We start from the raw sequence: 20,103 nt of genomic DNA, 5'->3' as shown, positions 1-20,103 counted from the left end.
AACAAATCCTCTAGTCTAAACTCAGTGTGAGTAAAGAGTTTTGTGGTCAGATGAGACACAACATGAGCTGTACAACAGTAATCTTTAACCCATAGGTACAGTCCGCATTATGATGCTCTGAGGCTGTTTTACAAGCCAACAGATGTAGTTGAACTCAATATCCTCAATAACTTATGAGAAGGATCAAAGATTTATAATTTTAAACGGTTTGTAAACTTTTGAAGTTTAGTTTTGATCATAACTGGTTATATAACAACTTTAAAACACTCACACTGCATTCCACACATATAAATAAACCTAAACACTTAATCCCAAGGTTGAAGAAGTGAAAACAAATGAGGTGTTCGTTTGAGGGCTACTTATTTTTATAGTGCTCAAATGAGATCCTGAGAGCTGTGATCGTGGCAGACGTGACGACAGCAGCATGACCAAGCTTCAGGATCACTACACAATAAACTCTGCTGAACTACATTCAAGACAATTGTCCAAAAATTGTTTATACCAAAAAGTGAAGTTCACAATGGGCAGTTTTTGCCATTTAAAAGAGGACCTATTATGTCTTGATGTAGTTTCAGGCTCTACTGGAACAGGTTTTCCTGCTTGAATGTTGATTATTCTCCTCATATTCTCCACTGTTGCGGCTCCTCTCGTCCCAGTCTGTCAGTAACGCTCTGATTACTTCCTGTCTCTATGAAGCCCCTCCTCCTGAAAAGCACACTGTGCTCTGATTGGTCGGCTGGAGCAGTGTGTTGTGATTGGTCGAGCGCTTCGAGTGTGTTTGGGAAATGTCCCGCCCCTTACCATAACCACCAGTTTAACACACTACTAACTAACTCAACCAGGCCCCGCCCCTTTATTCTGCGTATGGATTATTATAATGAGGAATAGTGACGTGTTTGCCTCCTCTTTGCCCTGAAACATGTCTGATGTCTGAGGCTGTTGTCCAGAGGTTTGTAATGAGCCCTTAACAGCGCTGCACACCGAGAGCTGGTGAGCGGGGTGGGGTGGACCTCGGCGGACGAGCTGTACTCCTGCAGCGACGACCACCAGATCCTCCGCTGGAACCTGCTCTCCAACGACACCAGTGTGCTGGTCAAGCTGCAGGACCACATCTATCCCCTCGACCTGCACTGGCTCCCCAAGACCCTGAGCGGGAAGAAGCAAGCCGGGGCCGAGGTCTTCGCCCTCACCAGCACTGACGGTAAACCTATGATCCGCCTCCTCACATGTGCTGTGCTAGTTTAAAGGGGACATATCATGAAATCGGAGTTTCTCCGTGTGTAAGTGCTATAATCGGGTCCCTGGTGCTTCTACCAACACAGAAAACAGTAAAGCGAAACCCAGTCACTCTGTTCTGGGGAGCCTTTCTCTGCATGTGAAAAAATAAGCCGATCAGATTTCGCTCCTTCTGATGTTTAGAGGATCTTATTGTAATATTCCCGGCCCTTAATCTGCACGTTTACACACACCAGCCGACATTGGGTTCGGCGAGCGCCAACAGAGACCAGTTCTAACGCACTGGAGAAGATCCAGCAACTGTTCTGTGGTCGAGCACAGACGACACTGAACACTATTGACCAGAACATGTCAGCGCTGTCTTATAAACACCTCAGGAACTGTGGACACTTGTGGAAGAGTTCAACATGATGAGGAGATGATCAGTGTAACTCCACAACAACTACTTCTGTTATTGCCGGAGTCTCTGAAGCTCCTGTAAAGGCTCCGCCCTCTTCTGAACGGAGGCGGAGCTAAAGCTCATTTGCATTTAAAGGGACACACACACACAAAAACGAAGCGTTTTTGCTCACACCCAAAAAGGGGCAAATTTGACAAGCTCTAATAAATGATCTGGTATTTTGAACTGAAATTTCACACACTCATTCTGGAGACACCATAGATGTATATTACATCTTGTGAAAAGGGGCATAATATGTGACCTGTGAAAGGCTGTGTTGTGCTTTGGGGTGAAATACGGGCCTCCAGTACTTGGACATGGCCTGTGTTCAAGTACTGGCTTTAAAGCTTTTGTTCAGAGCTGCTGGCAAACTGTATTTCTGCTCACATGTGTCTCATTTGCACAATATTTAATGCTTGTTTCGTGCACCTCTAACCTGCACTCACATGCACTAAATATAGCTCAGCGGCGGGCAGCAACATGCTGATTTGCAGTTTTAGCCGACCACAAATTACACAGAACACTGCTGGTTCTCTTGCAGCGCCACTAAGTATACGCCTGGCTAGTGTCCTCGATCTGTGTCTCTGTGCCTGACTGCAGCGCTGCTCGGGGCGGCTCAGAGGAACCCACAGTATGCAGACTTTTGCACAATTTGGTAACCAGATTAAAAAGTCTACGGCTGGATTTCTAGGTCATATTTCACCCCAGAAAAAAACACATTAAGAAGCTAAATTGAAGTCTGTGTTTATGACAACAATGTAACAATATTTTCATGACAGTTAAGCTGATATTTCCCACAAATATTCCCAGGTGTTTTACTTTCACATTCATTGGTAATACTCGGTATTTGCAAATTGCAATGATCGACAAGGGTGTCGAGTTACATTCAAGATATTTAAAGGCATGAAGACATTTTATTCAAGGAAAAAACTTTAAAAAATCAAAGAGCTGAAGTATTTAAATAGAGTTATCATTATAGTTATGGTTCTTGCTGTGAAGTATGGGCCTTTACAGCACTATTATGCAGAGTTTGGTCACCGTCTCCACTCGTCTAGTGTGTGTGATCAGAGCATGTGTCCTCGCTCTCACTGGACTGTGTGCTGTTGTGTTGTGCAGGCAAACTCCACCTGCTGTCTAAATCGGGCCGCATAGAGAAGAGTGTGGAGGCGCATCGAGGAGCCGTTCTCGCTGGACGCTGGAATCATGACGGGACCGCTCTCATCACAGGTTCAGCACTATACACACACTCACTGGTTTAAAGCAGACAAGTCTAATGGAAGTTGTGAGATATTGTAACAGACATTCAGTGTCAATGATGAATAAATAAAGCCTCTATTTGACCAGTTTAATCACAAACGTGATTGAAAGTCATGCCACATTGCATTCAGTGAGCAAGACAAAGACGACTGTGGTCACACAACATGACCAATGTTTGATTGAACTGTGAGATTAGTTATTGTGTAGCTCTTGTTTTCAGCCACCCGTCATACAGAGACGCTAGTTCCTCGTAGATAGGGTCAAGTCCCACTCTTTAGTGATTTTCTGATTATACTACTAAATGGGTACAAGCTGAATTTAAGCACACAGGTCAGATTTACATGACTGTTTACAAGGATGTTGTTTTCCTTTGTGTGTGTGTGTGTGTCAGCTGGTGAAGATGGACAGCTCAAGATCTGGTCTAAGAGTGGGATGCTGAGGTCAACCCTAGCCCAACAAGGTACACACACACACACACACTCATGGTTGGTCTTAGAGCATATTAAAAACACCACATAGACATATAAACAACATTAAAAGCTAGATTTCACCACAGTGGGACTTTAAACATTCAGTCTTTTAATTCCATTTAAAGTCCATTTTATTTAATCATTTAATACGATTTAAATGCCCACAAATGAGTTCAAAGGCATCATACCTTCAGCAGAAGAAACTCCTGGACATCATATATAAAGTCCTTCTGGACCTTTAAAACCCGTTAGAGAGAACTGAACCTGTGCTCAATAGTGTGATCACTAGAGCTGCAGTATAATGAGCTTTATGATGACTAAACTGACTCAGCGGACAGTAAAGCCCACTGCTTACTGAGTGTACTTGGAGTAATTAGTAAAACTTGTGTTTAATTTACTCGTCCAGCATGATTAACTCATGTAGAGTTGAGTCAGGGGCGACATCTGCTGCTGTGAGACATCACACACACTTATGCAACAGCTCGACACATCAAAACACATGTTAGCCCAAACAGAGCTGTCTGAACAATGCTGCTGAAACATTCCCAGCATGCACTGCAGATCATTGTTTCCCAGTTTGCTGACTTTTCAAACCCTTGTTGTTGTTTAGTCATTATTATTAGTTATTTGTGGTGGTGTGATGTTAAGAGCTCATGTTTTTACATTTGTTGATTGTCACCATTCTTGAGGTTTATGTGCAACTTTCTAAAACTTTATCCCAGATATCTTTGCTTTGCGGCTTCAGAAAGAGACAGGAGATAGAGCATGGTTCACTTCACATAATAAGTGTTCTATATGGCTACTCTTAATTTGATTTGCTGTGAAAGCCCAGTATCAAAGCTCTAATGGCGTCACGTGAAGGGCACACACATGCTCACAGTGTTTGAGAGTCTCTGTGAGAGGAGTTTCAGCCTTCCATCGGAGATCTTTCTAAAATATGCCAACATTACGTTCTGTTACGTTTATTGTTATCATTTTTACCCTATCTGGTAACACTTTATAACAACTGCACGCTATTAATCATTAGTTGAGCATTAGTAAGCAGTTAATTCATCATTTATGAAGCATTAATATACATCAATAAGCAGTTTATAAATACAGCTATAAAAGCTTTATTCTTGCATATCTATAATGTGTTTAATAATTGTATTTTCATCCTTTATTAATGATCAATTTATCATTTCTAATGAAGTATTGCATTATTTACAAACCAGTTATTTAGGAGTTGGTTCATAAGATCACTTAGAAAGTGTGATGGTTTTGCATATACTAAATAAGGCAAGGGTGTAGAGTTACATTCAAACTATTTTAATGCATGAAGAAAGTTTTTTTGTCACAGATATGTCATTTTGGTGACCGTAGATGAGTTTTAAGGGATAAATGATTGACTACAGGGGGACTTTAGGAAAGAAGAGGATGCGTGTCAGGTTGGGGTAAGAAGTGAGGATTTGGTTCAGATAGAGCTCACTCCGGCAGTGTGTTTGAGCAGGGATAGTGAAGAGGAAACTCACTACAGCCTCCTGTCAGCATGACCCCACACACACCACACACACACCTGGAGCGGCGCACATGACCACTCTCTGAGTTTGTCTACATGCACACCAGAACAATGTTTAAAGCATCTGAAGACATGGAAGCGGCGTTCAAGTTTACATGCGTTGTGTTAGTGGAGTAAGCAGCTTGCTCCGCACTCTTTGTTACTTTAGTGATCCCACACACACACACACACACTCTTGACCGCATGCGTTCTCCAGCAGAAACCCAGGTGTGCTGCACAGCTTCCTCCTGATCCCAATAGCACCTGGCTGCAGACAAGTGACGTCACTTGCACTCTCGGACTTGCACGCTCAGACACGAGCGCTTCCTCTGCAAGTGACGTCACTTGCACTCTCGGACTTGCACGCTCAGACACGAGCGCTTCCTCTGCAAGTGACGTCACTTGCACTCTCGGACTTGCACGCTCAGACACGAGCGCTTCCTCTGCAAGTGACGTCACTTGCACTCTCGGACTTGCACGCTCAGACACGAGCGCTTCCTCTGCAAGTGACGTCACTTGCACTCTCGGACTTGCACGCTCAGACACGAGCGCTTCCTCTGCAAGTGACGTCACTTGCACTCTCGGACTTGCACGCTCAGACACGAGCGCTTCCTCTGCAAGTGACGTCACTTGCACTCTCGGACTTGCACGCTCAGACACGAGCGCTTCCTCTGCAAGTGACGTCACTTGCACTCTCGGACTTGCACGCTCAGACACGAGCGCTTCCTCTGCAAGTGACGTCACTTGCACTCTCGGACTTGCACGCTCAGACACGAGCGCTTCCTCTGCAAGTGACGTCACTTGCACTCTCGGACTTGCACGCTCAGACACGAGCGCTTCCTCTGCAAGTGACGTCACTTGCACTCTCGGACTTGCACGCTCAGACACGAGCGCTTCCTCTGCAAGTGACGTCACTTGCAATCGACGCCTGCTCTCTACGGAACGCGATAAACGAAACGTGTGAAATTTGACTGCGTCAACACACAATTTTTTACGTGTTTCTTTTGAACGCGTAGACACGCTCATTTTGGTCGTGTTAAGGTGTCATTTGTCATTTTGTTGACAGTTTTTTTTTCAAATTGCTAAAACACTACAAGTGGAATTTGAGGCTCACTCAGTGAAACCATTCACTCATGTACCTAATCTTTAGACCAAGCCTGCAAAAATACAGGGACATTATATGCTTTGCACTCAGTTTGCATTTGAAAAACAAACTATTTGCAAAACTCTAAACACATTTCTCTACATTACACACATCATTCAAAACTAACAGCTCTTGTGTTTCATCTGGGAAACACTGGCATTTAAATGCCACATTACCAAATTACCACATTTACTGATGACCTACAGCCAATAATCATGTGGGAAAACACTTGTACATAAATTGATCATTTAGAAATCAAAACTCAGTTATGAGAAAGAAAGAAATTATTTTTACTATTATAATATATTTAATTATTTTTAATTATTTTCAAGACATTTTGGACAATTTCATGCTCCCAACTTTGTGGGAACAGTTTGTAGATGAAAAACATCAAGATGATGCTTTTTTTTTTCTTCTTTTTATTGTAAATGTCAATTTACAGTACACAGTTAATGTGCAAAACAGACAAATACAAGGTACAAATAGACAATATACAACATATATAAAAACACATTAGCACATTATTCACTTTGCTCTAGTGTAGTTCGACAGTTTACCTTTAATTTCATGACATCGACTGCATGTTCAAGAAACATTTGCATGTCATTCATTACAGTAAAGATGAAGCAAAAGGGTTCCAGAGCATCGATTCTGTCCTGTGGAAACTCAGCCTTCTCTAATCTCTCAATGGCTTCCGCAACGTCTTGTTCCTCCATACACACTACTTTGGGCAAATGAACAGAACCATGCAGTGCACTAGATTGATCCAAACACCACTTGCTGGCTATCTTCAAATCTGGCATCAATCGACTCTGTGAAATAACACGGAGAACAAGGGATTGCAAGTGACGCCACAGCCGGTAGCGGAGAGCAGGTGTCGACTGCAAGTGACGTCACTTGCAGCGGAAGCGCTCGTGTCTGAGCGTGCAAGTCTGAGAGTGCAAGTCTGCAGCCAGACCCTTCTCCCTGATCCCTTAATCGGCCTAAGAAAAACAGCAAACCCCTGAAATAACTGTTTCCTGAGGTTCACATTTAACTCCCCGCTCATGTATGGGTCAGTGTCTGTGCATATGAGCAGTGAGCGGGTTAACTCATGTGTGTGTGTGTTTGACAGGGACGCCGGTGTACTCTGTGGCCTGGGCTCCAGACTCGGGACGGGTCCTGTACACGTCGGGTCGGCAGCTCGTGGTGAAGCCACTGCAGCCCAGCTCTAAAGTCCTGCAGGTACTCACAGCACCCACACCATCAGGATCATCACTGACACACAGGTGCATCATCTCAACATACGCCATTCTCTGACCATGAGAACAACACCAAAATGGCCAAACATGTTTAAGTCAAGGAAAAAGCACAGCCCATCACAAGTGGTTTCTATATATCTGTAAACAGTTACACAATCTCTGTTAGCAATATAACAGCTACCCGTATACCAGTTCAAATTTCTGAACCGGTAAAAGTGTTCGGGTATCGATTCTCAGAGCCATGGCAAAAAAAAATCATATTTTCCTGATTTGACTGAGTTTACAGTCCTAATGAGATAAAAAAAAGGCTGTGTAACTCAAAATAATGTGAGGAACCGTTTTCTGTTGTGTTGTGCACAAATACAATTCACAAATCATTTGAAGAAGTTAAATTTACCTGATGAACGGTGTGCTGTTAGCGAACATCCCAGCGGCGCATGACACTGATGAGAGTTGTGTTGAGAAGAGTGTGTGAATACGCTGTCCCTCACTAACACAACGTGAAGTGAAGAAATGGTAGATGTGTTTGACCTGGAACTTGTATATTTAGCAGTTATTTTTAAGCTTTTGTTTTTTTAACTCCCTGCCATGTCTGTGGAACGGGGTTTTATGGTTGTAAAAACATAAACAGAACCTTCTTAGAACTTTATTATTTAGTTCCCATACATAACCAAACATGAGCCCAATACTAACGTTAGGGGAATGCTGTGCGTTCGCTGGGTAAACGGTGATGTAGTCATGTCACATGACTAATCGTGATGATCGAGTTGGATGGGATGGCTAGAGATATGTCTGTTGCTATAGTGGTTATAGTGCACGACCCTTGACCTCCTCACCTCCTCACAAGCTGAGGTCAGACCCAGGGGTGGGGGTCACAGCCGGGTCACATTTACTCAGCAAAAACACACAACACCACGCATTCAGATCTCTGGAAACAAAACAGAGTGTGTGTGTGTGTGTGTGTGTGTGTGTGTGTGTGTGTGTGTGTGTGTGTGTGTGTGTGTGTGTGTGTGTGTGTGTGTGTGTGTGTGTGTGTGTGTGTGTGCAGTGTTCCTAGAGAGAACAGAATCTAGATTAGGATGTGTTCAGGCTGTGCATACATAGCTTATACATACAATATTAACTGTACTGCAGTGAACTTTACACTCATCGTCGTCATCTTCATCATCATCGTCACAGAGTCAGCATTATGGGAGCTGTAGTATGGCACAACATGGCTATCACACTGTTTTAATCAAACTCTGCAGGAGTTTCTTTCACACTTCACAGCAGAATCATGTACTGAAGTGACTAGAGGAGCGTGTTAGTGTTAAACACACACCGTATCCAGTGGGCTCTGAGTCAAATGATGCTTAAAGGGTTCGTTCACTCAAAAAGGAAAATTACTTTTAACGACTGATGACATTATTAGAGTGTGTAATCCATGCGACTCCAGTGGTTTAACCTCAGTTTTACTAAGCATGAATCTGCAGCCGCGTTCAGGAGAGCACCACGACGCCTGCGTTGCATGTTGTGTCGATGCGAGAGCAGCCATTGTTGTGTAAACGTGCGTCGGAGATCAATATTTTGTAAGTTATGTTTTTTTGCACACCCAAAGCTCTCGCGTTGCTTTATAAAATTGAGGTTAAACCATTGGAGTCACATGGGTTACTTTAATGAGGTCTTTACTACCTTTCTGGGAAAGTGGTAGTTGCGTAGACTGTCAACGGAGTGACACAAAGCTCTCAGATATCATTAAAAACATCTTCATTTGTGTTCTGACGATGAAGGAAAGCCTTGTGGGTTTGGAACGACATGAGGGTGAGTAATACATGACAGAATAGTCATTTGTGGGTGAACTAACACTGATGTCATCGAGTCCACTTTGGTGTATTCATATACATGTCAAACATATTTACAAATGCCCACTAGAGCATAATGCCAGTCATAGGCTGTTGCTGTGCATGTGTCTCTCACTTAGGGAAGACCCAGCACAGCTCTTCTCAACAAGACACACACTCATTCCTGTAGCTCAGATCTCAATTACATGAACTGACAACAGAGCTGAACACATCCATTGAGTGCATTGTGAGTCGCTTTATGTAAAAGCCTCTGGCAGTGTAATAAACAGCGCTCATGATTGTACGTGCCTCTGTGTCTGCAGTGGAAAGCTCATGATGGAGTCATTCTGAAGGTGGACTGGAGTGCCGTCAATGATCTCATACTGTCAGGAGGAGAAGACTGCAAGTACAAGGTCAGCACATGTTGATAGTGCAATACCAAGAGTTGCTCTCTGTGAAGGCCGCTTCACGCCTGCTGTAGAGGGCATCTGATACTGGTCACTCGGGTTCACTGATGATGTCCCTGTGCATGTGCATGAACATGCTTACTATCAAAGCTGCAGTGCAGGTTATTGAGCCCAGTACACAGCATTCATCACAGGTGTTCACTTTCCAGTCGGAGCCTGCCACAAACGCTCCAGTTGTCCTCCAGTTTCAGTGGCCTCAAAACCTCAGTTACAGGCAAGAAGGGAAAGTGGCAGAGCGTGGCAGTGATGCATCTCTTATCAGTGTCAGCCTGGCTGAGATGGTGATAACTCATACGGCCAGACTGAGTGAGCAGGGCACATTAGTGTGAGAGAGCGCGTGATCTACTGATAACACAAATGAAAGAACACAAATGACCAACACAATCTACAAAGAGCAGCACGAATTAGCGTCTGGTTTAAGACGTGCTTTTTTGGGGCAGTAAATGATGGCTCAAACACCAGTACATTGACCAGAGCGATCCTGTCCTCCCATAAATCCTGCGTCTGAAAGGGGAACTCCTGCAAATGCTCCTGGGCAACAAGGTCAGCCGCAAAAATAACCTGTCCTTGCCTAACTTTTGTTACTTATTTTATTTTTACAACTTAACTTGTTGTTCAATGAGCCAAAACAACAGTGACAGATATTTACCTGCTCAAAAACCATAATTTACAGAAATTTGTCTTTAATCTTTCTATGTGATGTCTTTTATTTTTAGAGGGTCGAGTTATGACCTCATTAGTGACATTGGCTCTGATTACATCATCGCCTGTAATCATGGGTACACCTCAGGTTATTATATTCATCTGTGCTGTCTTCATAATGCAGCTTTACCATGACATTATGTTTAATGGTGCAGGAAATGATTTCTGAGAAGCACTGTTGATATTTGAACACCCAAACAAGCACACGTCTCCCTTCATTCCTCCGCCCCTTAAATGCAGGAACACAGGCACTAACAGCGGAGCATCAGACAGCTCGCGCTAGCACAGATGAACCAACAGCAGCAGTGTATCTCAAAGCCACGGCCACTCGTGTAGAGAGCAGAAACCACACCACCTCAGCATCAGTTTCAGGCCCTCCTGCTCTCTAATATTAGCATGCTTCCTGAAGCTCTTGCCTGATCAGAACCATCATTACCTCTGCTAATATCTCAGCAATCACAGACTGCACTTCTAACCAAGCAAGATGTACTTAAAGGTGCCCTAGAATGTGAAATTGAATTTATTTTGGCATAGTTAAATAACAAGAGGTCAGTACATGGACATGACATACAGTGAGTCTCAAACACCATTGTTTTCTCCTTCTTATTTAAATCTCATTTTTGAAAAACACCCCTGAAAAATAGGCGAATCTCCACATAACACCGACTGTGACGCAACAGTCGGGATCATTAATATGTACGACTCCAAGAATTTGCATATGCCAGCCCATGTTCAATGCCAGGCGGAACTGCGCAGCCGAAGCATAGCAGTTGCTCAGTGTTTGGATGTACACATGAACAAAAAAGTATTTTTTAGTTCCTTCATCCGAGCCTCTGAAGAAACAATGGGTTAATTTTATTTTCTCTGGAAATTTCCAAACATTTCACCGACGACTGTTTCCTCAACTTGGGCCAATACAGAGCTGGCCTCGGATCGAGCTACCAAGCAACACTTTCTGATGTGTAATTGTTCAAGTTCAGACAGGTAATCTTTCTCTCAAAATCGTTCAATACTGTTTATGCATCAGTAAGTCAAGCCAGTGACTAAAATATCAGCTTCACATCGTTTCTTTTAGTAGGATGAAAAAAAACGTATTTAAATTGTGAATAAATTATATACAGAAAGCGATCAAAGAACAATCTTTCCACACAGCGCGAGTTTATCTGGACACTTGCCAAACTCGTTATGAAATCAATGACGCACGTTACTGCACAACGAAGCTCTTACTGTATTTACATCATCGTGTTTGCATTGGTGAAAGCATTAGAGAGAGTGCAGAAACTGCGTTGCAATGATAAGATCTTCATTCTCGCGATCAACAGACTGTCATCTGCTCAATGCTCATCACGGCAACATTTTATGTGATGGGAAGGGAATAGATCTAAATACTTTAAAAACATCTCACGATTCGTTAATCTCGATAGCTGTAATAGTAAAAACGTATAATAGCTGTAGTAGTAAAATTATTCGATTGAGTTCCACATGTAATACATAGCTATTTCATATGCAAGCATGTCAGCCAATCACAGCAGAGGCCGGTTACACACAGCAGACACGCCCCTTCAAACAGAGCGTTCAAATCAGAGGCTAAAAGTAGGCTAGGAAAAATGCCTTTTATTTCTAAATTATGACTATTTTTGATCTAAAAAACATACTAACATTATAAGGGCAACCCAGGACACATTATAAAATAATAAAAAAAAAACATTCTAGGGCACCTTGAATGTGTTGTGCTGGGCAGCTGAGAGCAGTGTTGACCTCTGCCCTCCAGGTGTGGGACAGCTATGGGCGGCTCCTGTTCTCCAGCTCTCCTCATGATTACCCCATCACTGCAGTGGCCTGGGCTCCTGACGGAGAGCTGTTCGCCATGGGCTCCTTCCACACGCTCAGGCTGTGTGATAAGACCGGGGTAAGTGGATCTTCCTCATTCACACACGGGCTTAACTACACCTCTAGCTGAACGGGTTAATCACTCGCCTGGGCGATCCTCTCAAACCCTCTGCACATGTTCAACATATTGAGAGTTTTAAGTTCCTTAAAGTTGGAATGAAATGGAAAATCTATTTTCTGAATGCATCTTATTGATCTTATAGTGAACTATTCATCCATGCATAACGAACACAGTGATAAAAGCTTCAGCCATTATCGGGAAATTTTGATACCATCACATGCCTATATACATATACATATTAACAGATCATGCCATTTCCACCTCATTATCTAACATATCTAGTAGGAATTCGTGCCTGTAATAGTTATAGAACGGAAAGTCATTTCTTTCTCATGGTAAGTGCTTACTGAAATCCTGGACAATGTTACCTCTCACATAAACTCATTGTAACGGGCTTTCGGCCACACTCGTGTGTGTGTGTGTGTGTGTGTGTGTGTGTGTGTGTGTGTGTGTGTGTGTGTGTGTGTGTGTGTGTGTGTGTGTGTGTGTGTGTCTGGTGACGGGTTAAAGCTGTGAGGGTTTCATATTGTGTGTGTGTGTGTGTGTGCGTGCGTGTGTGTGTGTGGTGACGGGTTAAAGCTGTGAGGGTTTCATATTGTGTGTGTGTGTGTACGTGTGTGTGTGTGTGCGTGCGTGCGTGTGTGTGTGTGTGGTGACGGGTTAAAGCTGTGAGGGTTTCATATTGTGTGTGTGTGTGTGTGTGCGTGCGTGTGTGTGTGTGGTGACGGGTTAAAGCTGTGAGGGTTTCATATTGTGTGTGTGTGTGTGTGTGTGTGTGCGTGTGTGTGTGTGGTGACGGGTTAAAGCTGTGAGGGTTTCATATTGTGTGTGTGTGTGTACGTGTGTGTGTGTGTGTGTGTGTGTGTGTGTGTGTGTGTGTGTGTGTGTGTGTGTGTGTGGTGACGGGTTAAAGCTGTGAGGGTTTCCTCCGGAGTGCTGTGTCAGCGGTTCACTGCATTAACCCCCTCAGTAAAACACACGCGAGTGCCAGAGCGCATAAACACACTGCAGTTTTCCAGCTCAGCTCAGAGACACATCACAGATGCAGCACAGATGTCTTTACTCCTAATGTAACACGAATGATCTGGGTGTGTGAAATGTGGTGAGTCCGATAAATAAGCTTGCCTTCAGTGCTGGGGACTCTCAGTGCAGTTATTAGACTGAGGGACTGAGACCGTTGATTCTTTAGGCTGGTGTTTGATCCGCTACAGGATCTCTTGCGGAGTCCAGTTTCAGTTCAGCAAAGGTTGCTCAGCTCCTGCTGTGTGGATGATGCATCAGTGGCAGCGCCAGCGTGTCTCACTGAACGAATACTGATATTGAAATGCATTCATGTTCAGTGAATACCATGTCTTTCAATCAAGATTACGGTTTACAGCTGCATGAAGAACTAACCATCGCACTACATTCAGGTCAAGTGTTGAACACTGTAACCACAGCTCTGTTATGAGTTATTATCGAGCTCACAGTGTACGTGTGTGTGATGTAGTGCACATATGCCACTAGACAGCAGTGTATTTATGAGTGTTTGCAGCATCTGGACTCTCACTCACACTAACCAGTGTGTATCCGCTTCTTCTTCTTCAGTGACGACTGAATTCACTCAGTTTGCCATGCTTTGTGTTGTGTGGAGCTTGAAGCCAAGCCCGTTTCAGAGGAGGTTTAGATTTGACTAAACCACACAAATCTACCCTTACAAAAAACAAGTGTACTCCAAGTTCATTTCTTTATAGCTAAGTAAAGTTCAAGTATTCTCTAAGTTTTTTTTTTCATGCTAAAAGACAGAAAATAGAATAAACAAGGCATGTACAAAAAATACATCATACACACCCTCATTCCCTCACTCGCTCAACCCAAAGACTGCGTACGCACACCCACACACACATACGCAAACAATACAAACAAAACTAACACACATCTACATTTATCGACCCCCCCCCCCCCCCCCCCCACCCCCTCCCTACTCCCTCCCTACTGAGTGATCTACCATGTATCTTTAAGTATTCTTTAAGTAAGAAACCAGATAGCAGTGGACTTGTAAGTGTACTGTTTCAGTGATACTCGGGACTACATTGGCCCACTTAGAAAACAGTGTACTTTTAGGTATACTTTAAGTGTAACAGTTGTAAACTAGTTGTATACTCAGTTTACTACTAAGTTTTTAACAATACTACAAATAAACGTATAGGTTTACTGATAGTGTACTAGTTAAATACTTGTAGCGCATTTTTAGTTTATGAAAATACACTTTGAAGTGTACTGTCAGTAAACTAACAGATCAGTAGTTTTATACTTTTTCTTCAAGTGAACCTAGCATCATACTTAATTGTGCACTTTAAAGTAACAACAGGTCGTTTTTTGCTCTCGGGCTCCCCCTACAGTTGGGAAACAGTATTGTCCTCTACTACTGTCGTAAACTGTCATCCTACATGCACGTGCAATTGTTGACAACCAGGATAGCCCTGAACACTGTAGGAGGAGGTCACATGCAGGTGTTCCCGCGTGTGTGAAATGTCTTCATCCCAGGTACAGTGGCATATATTTCAGCATGTCATATGAATATAATTTCATGTGTTTTATTTTTTTTCTAACGACAAATGATCGCGATGCTCACGTTTACAAGCCAGCGTCATTATAGTAGCCTAGTCTATTGGTTACCGTTTTACTGAATCTATGTGATACTTCAATGCAATGTTTGAGTGGTTGATAATAACCATATATCGTCAATATTATAATATCAAGCTACCATAAATGAATCTGCAAATTTTACAAATCGATTTGCATTATAGCTTGAGGCAAGACAAATAAACAAATATCACAGACATGTTAGGTATCCTAAAATATGATTTTATTAATAATCTTCCTCCTTTCTTTGTACATGTTGAGTAGACTACACTTTTTAGGTCAAACATTTGCTATTTGCATTTCATCGATTGCAAAGTTCAAATCAGAACGAGAATACTAGCGATAGCTAACCATCAAAAACTAGAATATCGTTAGCTACCAGATTGATAATTCGCTACTACTCTAGCGAATTAGAGAGGTTAGAGAGAGGCATTCTTTTTTCGATGGAGGGTTCGATGCTCCCTGCACACGCAAGGTCTCTCGCTCGCTTTCTCTCTCTGCCGTCCGCGCGCGTTGGAGCACAGTCTCTGTCTCGCGTGCGCGCTCGCTCTAGATTCCGGGAGATTTGAACTAATTTGCGGTATAATTCTTTTACTGTCTATGGGTATAACTTGTCGATCACGAGTGGCTCAACAGGTAGAGATCTATAGATAAACTCATCTTTCAGGCATTTGACCGACCGGGTTGACAATTTAGCGTGAGAAACCGGGGGTGTGGCGTACGTGTGAGCGTGTGAAACCAATCAAATGCGGGTGTCTCACGGCCAATGCGTGAGAGTTGGCAGCTCTGCAATGTTGATCCTCGTTCTACCTTTAACGCGATCACTTTCTCTTTTTCTCTTTTTGCTTTGCTCCGATAAAACCTTTGCTTTCTTGTTTTTCTGTGCTGCTTCGGCCATGACTATAACATTTGGCTCGCAAGTCCGATTTTAAGGAAGTGGGGGTGGTGGTGGAAGTGACGTATATGCCGTAAAGCAGTCGAATTTTGTAGTTCTCTTTGTTCGCCGGTTACTACCCGAAACCCGAAGTTTAAAAGTATGATTAAAAACGCTACAGACCCCGTCAGGCTATGGCAGACGTGTCATTCAACCTATTGTAAGTCGATGTACCATCACAAGAGACTTGGAAATATATTATGAAGGTTGAAAAGTTACCTGTTGTTACTTTAAGTATACTACTATGTAGGTATTCATTTTTATACTTGAAATATACCTTTACCTGTGCTTTAACTCTTTACCTGTGCTTTAACTCTTTACCTGTGCTTTAACTCTTTAACCGTGCTTTAACTCTTTACCTGTGCTTTAACTCTTTACCTGTGCTTTAACTCTTTAACCGTGCTTTAACTCTTTACCTGTGCTTTAACTCTTTAACCGTGCTTTAACTCTTTACCTGTGCTTTAACTCTTTAACCGTGCTTTAACTCTTTACCTGTGCTTTAACTCTTTAACCGTGCTTTAACTCTTTACCTGTGCTTTAACTCTTTACCTGTGCTTTAACTCTTTACCTGTGCTTTAACTCTTTAGCTTTAACTGTACTTTAAATAAAAGTTGCCAGTCAGTGCCTGAATTTTGATCATTTTCACAAAACTTTCATATATTAGCTGTATCTGAACATGCATCAGAAGAAGGAGCTGAAAGTACAGTGATTATATCCCCTTTCCCCTGTTATACATTTATGTATAGCACTTTACACAGTCCAGATCGTTTCAAAGCAGCTTTACAGTGATAAACAGGGAAATAATGCTGTTGTTCAGCTGAAGTCAGTTCAGTGTTGATTCAGTTGTAAAGAGCATCGATTATTAAATTAGTTCATTTCATCAGTGCAGTCAGATCAATAATATTGTTGAATATTAATTTAATATTTTATACAGTATGCATTATTGTAGCACAATAGCCACTTCCACACATAGAACCGTTCCTGGTAAAGTACTGTTTAGAGATCGTGTGTGAGCAGGACCTTTTCAAAAATACAGCTAAATCTGTTCTGGTCATTTCCCAGTATGAGAAGTTTACCATTACCAGTGAATGACCAGTATGAGCATGTGTAGTGTCAGCACGCCCTGCTTTGGGCCAGTAGAGCTCTGTCTGAGCAGTTTACAGTCGTTCTAGACCGGGGATTCATGTCATTACAGCTCTATACTGTCTGTCTCTGTATTCTATTTGAGTGACTTCTAAATAATGAATGTAAATGGGAATTTCACACGTAAATAATATTGCTTGTTGTTATAAAGGTAAGAATGAGCCTGGAAATGAGTTTGAAGGAGTCGCAGCTGTGATCTGGGAGTCACATGACCACGACAGGCCAGATATAAAACACACTCCGCTAAACACTGTCTAACTATTGTTACTGACAACCACTTTTGCTCACCCCGATGTGGATCCACATATGCACACACAACGTGTCCCTGTGCGTGATCTCTTACTGTGTGTAGCGTGTCAGAAGGTGTGTGTGGATCTGAACAGCATATCTGTCCTGTGTGTAACTGAATAATAGCAGATGTAAGTGAAGCCAGCTGTGCCAGATGTGCTCAGCTCACCTCCCTACTGCCAGTGTGTGTGTGTGTGTGTGTGGGTCAAGAGTCAGGACAGACATATCTAACGTGTCTGATGTAATGGGGCTGATTCAGCAGCACATACGTCCACAGGGAGTCATTACAGCACAACATATGTCAGTGACCCTCCCCCAAAACACACACACACACACACACACACACACACACACACACACACACACACAGAGAGATGGTTGGCTGTTTTCTTAGCACTATTTTTCATTCACGTGACATAAAGCAGTTTTCAGGACTTGTCTGTTTGGTCTTGTGCTGTGTGTCTCTGTTGTGTGACTCTGACTTCTCTCTCTCTCTCTCTGTATATATACGTCAGGTGAAGGACACGTACACACACACACACACACACTCTCTCTGTATATTTACGTCAGGTGAAGGACATGTACACACACACACACACACACACACACACTCTCTGTATATATAAGTTAGCTGAAGGAGAGGTCCTATGCTTCAAGACTTTCTGTCTCATGACCTGGTGGCAGAAACTATTTGCTTGTTATGTAGAGTTTTTGATCTTGTAAATGTGTTAATTTAGACCAGGTCATCATATGAGCTTGACAGCAGGACAGAATTACACACCAGCAATGTTCCTACACTAGCGTACAGTTCGTCCCGTACAGTCCTGGAACAGATCAAGACTCGGCAGTTCCAGAGGACAGAGAGAAGCCATTAGATGATTGGGATGTTTAATGAGGGTTGTGCAGCCTTTTGTCCTACAGTACACACACACACACACACACTCTCTTTCTCTCTCACACACACACACATATTCTCTCTCTCTCTCTCTCTCTCACATTCACACACACACACACCTGCACCTCAGAACGACCCAGCTGAACAGACATGTGCACACACACGGGTGTGATTTATCTGTGTTGTTCTAGAAGCAGTGTGTTCTCCAGCATTGAGCTGGAGAGGTGTGTGGTGTGTGTTTGAGGCTGATGTGTTCAGCTGGAGGAGACATTAGCTGTTACTGCAAACCTCAAACTAACTACAGCTCACGCTAGCTTCACTGTTACCAGGCTCAGCATCACACTGTTATATCAGCTTGTATTGAGCAGCCATACTTTATGCAACTGACACGCTTCCAGCTCTTTTTGAAAAGTGCACTTCTGTTTTTAATGCTACAGTATGTCACTTTTTATTAAAAAAATCAACATGTTATTAATGAGAGAGTGCAAAAAAAAACATCTTCCTAAGCATGTCTTTGCCCAAATACAGTTTGATAAACCTATGATAATGATTTATAAGCTGAAAAGCTGTCAGGACTGTATTTGTGTGAAACTGCGTTGAGCACTTGTGTGATTGGCCTGAGAGGTACACACACAGAGAGAGCAGCTCCGGCTATGGCTAGCTGCCGATCAACCTTATATTACATGTACAGCACAGCACGCTTACTTTATATAAGATGCTGAGAGTTCACAAGTGAGCTAAAATACACAATGCTAACCAGTGCTAACATATGAATGAGGTAGTTCCCCTGAACTCACCCTGATGCTGCTCAAAGCCCTATGACCTGACACAAAAGAAGACGTTTACAAACGTGTCCTGTCGCGCTCGTGCTGATAATGGAAGTGAGCAGTGGAAACTATCAGGACATGACCCGTCTGTTCCACCTGTCCTGAAGGCATACTATAGTATAGGGCTGTCCCAGAGACAGGAAACATGTAGCTTTAGCCAAGAATCTTGACAGGGGCCGTTGGAAAAGCACATCTTTTGGAGAAATCAAGGATCAAGTAGCATCAATATGAGAAGTTTATTAAATATGATCACTTTGGCCAGCACTACTTTATCATAATGTTGAATGAATTATTTACATTCCTATTATGTGTGTTTGTGTAGAAGCCAAAGAATCTCATTTTTTTATCCACTGATCTGTGTGGGTCTCCAAACGTGTGTGTGTGTGAGAGAGACGTTTGGCGTCTCTTCGATGGATGGCTAAGAATGTTCTCTTCTCCACTAAAATGAGAGCAAAACTGATCCCTCTCCCTCTCCCTGTGTCAGTGGTCGTACTCGCTGGAGAAGCCGAGCACTGGGAGCTTGTTCAGCCTGGCGTGGTCTGCGGACGGCACTCAGCTGGCGGGCGCCTGTGGGAACGGACACGTGCTGTTCGCTCACGTCGTGGAGCAGCGCTGGGAGTGGAGGAACTTTGAAATCACTCTCACCAAGAGACGCACGATGCAGGTACACACGCGTTCAGCCCCATGAACACTCCTGCAGGGCACTACCACATCCTCAGCTTTATCTTTATTAGTAAACACAAGGGGCAACTATTCAAAAACACTCGAATTACAAGTTCCACTCTCTATCCATTAGGCCACAACTGCCCCCAGAACCTGGGTCAGATCTACAACAAAGTGTCCAAAATTCACTCACTGGTTTTCTCAGTAGTAAGTTTTGAACCCTGAAGAGTTTAAATGTTAGATTTCTAAAGCAGAATGAAGATGTTGTGACTGCAGAGCTGTTTGTTCCTGTTGATCATCGAATATGCCCACCCATAATGCCCTTATACCAGTGGGTCAGACTCCAGTCATTTAGTTTTGAGTTTTGAGTTCAAACGTTTTATAATGTGAAGCTGCTTTTACACGGATGCAGGGTTATCACTGTTAAACTGAAAAACAACTCCATTACTTGCAATAAAATGAAT

The 20,103-nt window shown here is 42.9% G+C and overlaps 1 protein-coding gene across 1 annotated transcript in view; it reads left to right on the top strand.

The window, feature by feature from the left end:
* The first annotated feature begins 964 nt into the window (after nucleotides 1-964).
* Nucleotides 965-20,103, top strand: part of ift80 (intraflagellar transport 80 homolog (Chlamydomonas)) — a 42,849-nt gene continuing 23,710 nt past the window's right edge. Inside the window, exons 1-7 of the mRNA XM_056267975.1 lie at nucleotides 965-1,207; nucleotides 2,798-2,902; nucleotides 3,324-3,392; nucleotides 7,198-7,307; nucleotides 9,468-9,557; nucleotides 12,085-12,222; nucleotides 19,461-19,640. Of these exons, the coding sequence (XP_056123950.1) occupies nucleotides 3,365-3,392; nucleotides 7,198-7,307; nucleotides 9,468-9,557; nucleotides 12,085-12,222; nucleotides 19,461-19,640 (546 nt within the window). The 5' untranslated portion in view covers nucleotides 965-1,207; nucleotides 2,798-2,902; nucleotides 3,324-3,364. The remainder of the gene's footprint in view (nucleotides 1,208-2,797; nucleotides 2,903-3,323; nucleotides 3,393-7,197; nucleotides 7,308-9,467; nucleotides 9,558-12,084; nucleotides 12,223-19,460; nucleotides 19,641-20,103) is intronic.

Source organism: Rhinichthys klamathensis, unplaced genomic scaffold (genome assembly GCF_029890125.1).
Source record: "Rhinichthys klamathensis goyatoka isolate OS25496 unplaced genomic scaffold, OSU_Roscu_1.1 h1tg000267l_1, whole genome shotgun sequence".
In the NCBI taxonomy this organism is placed as follows: Eukaryota; Metazoa; Chordata; class Actinopteri; order Cypriniformes; family Leuciscidae; genus Rhinichthys; species Rhinichthys klamathensis.
Note: the sequence above shows the minus strand (reverse complement) of the source record. Positions and strands in the feature narration are given on the sequence as shown.